Raw genomic sequence first — 6000 nt, 5'->3', positions numbered from 1 at the left:
ACCTATGATATATCTCCATATTTTCTGGATAGGGGAAATTTGAATGGTCTTTGATATCTAATTTCTATAGATGGAGGCCAATTTTTTTAAATCAGATAACACGAGCAAGGTCCTGAGTTTAATCCCCAGTACAAAAAAAAGATCCACTAACACACAAGACTCCCTCCAAGGCAAGGTTTAGCATTCAGAGTTAAACCATGCAACAGTGAAATACTCAAGAAACACACACACATACCTTCATCATTACTGAGCAAAGGGCCTTCTCTATTCTGAAAGAAGCCCCATTTGTCTATGATTTGCAAGTAACCTCCTTCTCTTGGAATTAAGAGATGAGAAGGAAAAATAAAATCATCTCTGGAATTACAAAAGGAACACATCCAAGAAAATGTGACTAAAGGGAACTCTCCTGCACTGTTGGTGGGAGTATAGACTGGTGCAGCCATTGTGGAGGTCAGTCTGAGGAGTTCTCAAAAAGCTAGGATTGGAAGTCCCATTTGTTCCAGCTATTCCACTTCTAGGCATATTCCCAGAAGAACTGAAAACATCATACCACAGTGATATATGTGCACCCATGTTTAGCACAATTTGTAATAGCCAGATCTTGGAAACAACCTAAGTGTGCATCAACTGAGGAATGGATTAAAAAGTTGTGGTATTTTTATACAATGGAGTACTACTCAGCTATAAAGAATGATCACATTGAGATATTTATAAATAAATGGGCGCAGCTTGAGACCATACTCATAAGCAAAAATAAAAATCAAACTTACATGTATAAATACCGTATAGTCTCCCCAGTGTAACTAATAGTAAGAGTACATAAGAGTTTATAGTAATCATGATTCCCCATTACATTGCTCTGAAGCCTTATAATGTCTGCATTCATTAGTGGGAATGGTTTTATCCTAATTTGTTTGGTTTTATTATCTGTGATAGTATAAACAGCTATTTTAAAGAAAACAAGACATTAGAATAGCCAGAGCTGATTTAGTATCCTCTTATTCTGAAGTCCTATTATGCTTCTGTTTTTCAGTTTCCTTTGGTTCTATCCTGTTATATCTTACTGGATATTATTATGTGTGATAGTATAAACAAATTTTCTATGGAAAATGAGATAATATAGTAGCCATTGTTCGTTCTCTGCTACTTGGTTCTGAAAGCCCTGTAATACTTTCATTCTCTTGAATGGTTTTATACTGTTTTGTTGTTTGATACTATCATTTATGAAGCTATGCTCAACTATTTAAAAGAAAGAGACATTATGGTAGTTACTGTTAATTATGGGTTGTCTTGTGGTAAAATGCTATGTTCCTTGCATTGTTCTGGTCTGATCTGCTTTGTTATGTCCTCTTTTGTCTTAATCTCTTTAAAATAAAAAAAAACTTAAAAAAAAGAAAATGTGACTTATACGATAAGACATGGCATGATGTAATACACGGCTTGAGTAATATCCAGAGGCAGTGAAAGTGGCCCAACACATGAAAAACAGATACATAAACATCACTGATGGCAAAACTCATCCCCAGGGAAGGACAAGGTTCAGGCCAGGCCAGTCTTAGCACAGATTGTTCAATTTTAGCATCCCCAACGATCTTGAGATGTAGGCTCAGGTGATTAGGGTCAGCATTCTTAGAACTACACGGCACCACCCCATCCTCACCACCACTGCACATCTGATTCAAGGGTAGCCCCAGAGAGGACTTTGTCTAGAATGAAAATGATTCATGATGGGTGCAAGAGACAGGAATAGAGACAGAGAAGGGGATGGGAAGACAGAAAAGGGGGAAGGAAGGAAAGAAATGTAAACTCTTCCACTAAAGTCACAGTAAAACTAGAAACAATCAGAGTTTCAAAGCTTTATGCAAAAAGGTGCCCTGCTGCCATTTGGGGGAATTTGTGTGAAGTCAAGCCTCGGAGGGCAGAAAGGAGCCGGGAAATGAAGATTCCTTGGAAGAAGCAGAAAATATCACTCAACTGTATCTCACCATGTGCTGGTAAGTTTGTACAAACTTGGTGGTGAGGTAAACCAAATAATTAATGGCTATGTAACCACCACTCAATTATTTACATGGCCTGAGACCCAAAAGTACAGGCATCTGGTACAAAATATTTTAGAGAGCAGCTTCATACCACTGCCAAAGTTACACATTTGGAACTTTAGAGTCAAAGTATGTTCTTCACCATTCTACCTGGGCAAGCAAATCATTCTGTGGACCCCTAGACCCGTAAGAACAATGCTAAATTGTTTTTAAGGTTTTTTCATCTTTATTCATGCCAGCCTTTTGATATTTGAATATTTCCATATTTTAAAATATTTATTCTCCTACGAGTATGTGATCTACTTAATCTGCAGGCTGAGATTAAAGTTTAAACTTTTTTCCTATTTTTACTAAGATGTCTCAAAATTTTTGTCCATAAATATTAAATTTATGGAGCAGTAAACAGTGATGAAATGAGTTTATTTTTGCAAGCTAAAACCAATATTCCCCACAGCCATAAATCATCTTTGCATAAAATCCAACCCAGCAAGTATAGCAGACCTCTGAGTGAAAGGACCCATCGTTAGCTGCTTCAAGGCTTAAATGTCTCAATTCACAGTCCCTATGCCCGTCAGAATAGACTTAGTACCATACCTGATGGTCCCAGGGCAGGAAGATATGACAGAATTTCACCTCAATCCTGTCTCTCAGCTTCTTCCCAGGCCACATGCGTGGTGGGCTGGAAGATGTTTGTAGTGAGGAATACAGGCTGTAGGGGACCAGGCTTTTAGTGCACCAGCCCTATGTTTGAAAACTCGGAAAATGGTGCACTGCCCCACATCCATGGCTCATGTCACAGACAAGTTCACAGGAAGAATCCCCTCAAAGCACTGCTAAACGCATGTCATCACACTGTGCTCAGCAGTCCTGGTCACCTCCGAGGGATTCTCTGCACTGTCAACGACTCCTTCCCCTGCTTAGACTTGTTTAGCTTCTATCTTCATACTCAACTCTTTTTTGAAGAAGAAGAAGTAAAACACAAGTTTTCCAATTGCAACTTTATTATCATGCATTGTAGGTCTTCCAGGTAGACTGAATGAATATAGAAGCACATAAATCACACATAGTCATAGTTGTCTTCAAAGGCTTAAAAATGGCACTAAACATAAACCATCTCACTTTCATATTGCAAATACAACCTCAATTAATGTCTGGCTGTCCCACTTAGGCTGTTTAGCAATTCCTGCTTTCCTCTTTCCGGGCCCATGGTAAGGTTGTACCTGATTCTCCTGGACAACCCAACAAAGGCCCACAACTTGCTTTGGCCTACTGTGAGCAGAGCTGTGACTTCCGGGGGGAGGCTTTAAGAGTCAACGGCTCTTCCTCATATTCATTTCTTCCTCTGCCACAATGTTCATCATCAGTGCTCTGTCAGCCTGCTTGGCTAAAGATGACAACATACATGATGGAGATACAAGGCGAACAAGAAACATGCTACTTAAGTCACTGAGCTTTGGGAACTGTTCGCTGCTACAGAACCACCTAGTTGAGTAACCTAACTGAAACACTACTCCATTGCAGGGAGGGAATATTGTGACACTAAGCATTATGAAAAAATTAACACAAAGCAAAACAATCTGGGACTGTATCTATTACATATTGGCATATATATAAATATATGTTACTGATAGCCACTTACTAAACATACTTTTCTCCCTTCCACCTCCCCCAGAAAAACTCAGAGCAATTGGAGAATCTGAATTTCTCCAAATCCCTCCAAAAAATTCCCCTATTTTAACCCATTTGTCAAAAACATTTACAGAGCTCCATTTCTTTTCCAAGACCAAGAACATTAATCAGAAGCAGAACTTAAAAGGGGCTTCATTTTGAGGGAGCCACCAGACAAATAAATTAGCTGCCAATGGCTCCTTTGTAATTGAAGAGGTCCAAGCTGATTCAAGGGGACAGGACTAACTTGAAAAAGGAAATATCTGAGCAAAAACAGCACTGGGGACTTTAAACAAAACAAAAAGTCTTTCTGTATCTACCCATTTTTACCAGTTACTTACTAACAAGAAAATGCAAACATCCTGCATCTGATTGATTTCTTGGGTGCTACAACCTTTTTTTTTTTTTTTTTTTTTTTAAGTTATGGGGCTGGGAATTTAGCTCAGCGGCATAAGAGTCTGTCTTGTAAGCAGGCAGTCATGAGTTCGATCCCTGGTATCCCTGGTATCCCTGGTACCGATAAAAAGGAAAAAGACATACACACACACACACACACACACACACACACACACACACACACACAAAGTTTGTATCCCAAATACATGCTGGAGCATTAAGCTCAACTGCAGTCTCTTGTGAACCTGATCACACATACCTACGACCTACAGAAGTTGCCCTTTGAAAACACTGTAACTATGAAAGTTTTTTCCTTCATTGCAGAAAAGAATCACTTAAAGTTTCTCCTTGAAGTAAGTAAAAAACTGTCTGTTTTTAGTTCGCACAGTTTTAACGGGTGACTCAGAGAGGGATGATGTCATGTGTTATCCTGCAGTTGCTGGGGTGGCTCTCTCTGCACACCCAAAGCGCTCCCTCCCTTTCTGTAGCAAAAGCTCCCTCTTCCCACCCCTCCTCAGCTTCTGCCCAGCCAGCCACAAGCACATGGCCTCCCCAGCAGCGGGTGGGACAGGAAGTCTGACAGCTTGCGTCTGCAGAGGGACCCCTAGTGTTTTCCCACTCCAGGTCCTGGCATCGTTCCCCAGAAGCACAAACACACACACACACACACACACAGAGCTCCCATTGTTGCAGCCTTCCCCAGCCCACTGATCCTAATATGGAATGCGGCAGGAAACCCATGATTTCCTGACACTCTGCAAGCTGGAGGAAGCAAGGGGAAAACTCCATTAAAAAGCCCAGCTTTCCTCCATGTTAGAGGTGAAGTGGGAAATGGGGAAGATTTAGCAAAATCCCTCCGTCTCCAGCCAGCCTGGGGATGGGGAGTGTAGCGTGAAGCCCTCCAACTACTGAAATTTCTACACTGCCCGGATGCCTCCAGAATGCTGTGGCAATGAGGGTTTCCTAGCTCAAACTAATAGGGGACAGGGACTGACCCTTCTCATCATGCCCCCAAGTGTGTGTCACCTTTCTCTGCCAACATGGTAAGCAGCAGAGCCTGTGCCAGCCTGGGACTTGCCTAAGGTAGCCGAAGGAAGGAAGGCAGAGTGAACTCCAGCCTGCTGCTCACTTCCCACAGTCACGGCATCTGGAGCCGCAAGAATGAACTGCAAAGAGGTAAATGACAGCAGCTGCAGCTGTGGTGGCCAGGACAGCAACGAGAAGAAGATGCTGAAGTGTGTGGTGGTTGGGGACGGCGCCGTGGGGAAAACCTGCCTGCTGATGAGCTACGCCAACGACGCCTTCCCGGAGGAGTATGTGCCCACTGTGTTTGACCACTATGCAGGTAAGCCGAAGTGGCCAAGCGCTCTGGGGCTCTGGGTCCCGCGGGGAACACTGGGTGAGAGGTGGCAGCCCAGGCTCTGCAGGACCTGGCTTAGTGCAAATGGCAGGACTTGGCATGGGCCTGGCAGTCACCAGATAGGTTGGTATAATGTGGCTGTGTCAGAATTGTAGAGATAAGAATTTGTTCATCAAGGACCGGAGATTTAGCTCAGTGGCACAGCGCCTGCCTAACAAGTGCAAGGTCCTGAGTTCGATTCCCGGTACAAAAAGTAAAAAAGAATGTATGCATCAGTGAGGATTATAACACCCTTTCTCCCCTCCCCTACCTTGAACCTTGGGAAAACACCCTGAACTGGTCTCTAGACTTTGGGACCAGAGATTTAACTTGAAATATGCCTGAAAATTGATCAAGTTTTTATTGTGAACATTTTAAAATATAGTGTACTTGCATTATAATTCTTTCTATCAAAGAAAAGGAAAATGCCACTAAACATACAACTGATAGAAGAAATCTTACCACATTTTATCTATTTGCCTAATGCTGCTTTTCTCA

The 6000-nt window shown here is 42.1% G+C and overlaps 1 protein-coding gene across 4 annotated transcripts in view; it reads left to right on the top strand.

Annotated features, from left to right (window-relative positions):
* Positions 1 to 4790: 4790 nt before the first annotated feature.
* Rhoj (ras homolog family member J) overlaps positions 4791 to 6000 on the top strand; it is a 124065-nt gene continuing 122855 nt past the window's right edge. For 2 of the 4 annotated variants that reach the window (XM_063241104.1, XM_063241103.1), the window contains exon 1: positions 4793 to 5448. In XM_063241104.1, the coding sequence (XP_063097174.1) occupies positions 5265 to 5448 (184 nt within the window). In that variant the 5' untranslated portion in view covers positions 4793 to 5264. Of the gene's footprint in view, positions 5449 to 6000 lie in introns of all 4 variants that reach the window. The other 2 variants (XM_063241102.1, XM_003472316.5) reach the window with 2 other exon arrangements.

This window comes from Cavia porcellus, unplaced genomic scaffold, assembly GCF_034190915.1.
Source record: "Cavia porcellus strain 051 isolate PalLab524CR breed Dunkin Hartley unplaced genomic scaffold, mCavPor4.1 scaffold_31, whole genome shotgun sequence".
NCBI lineage: Eukaryota > Metazoa > Chordata > Mammalia > Rodentia > Caviidae > Cavia > Cavia porcellus.
The sequence above is the reverse complement of the archived record's forward strand: the minus strand, read 5'-3'. Positions and strand labels throughout refer to the sequence as shown.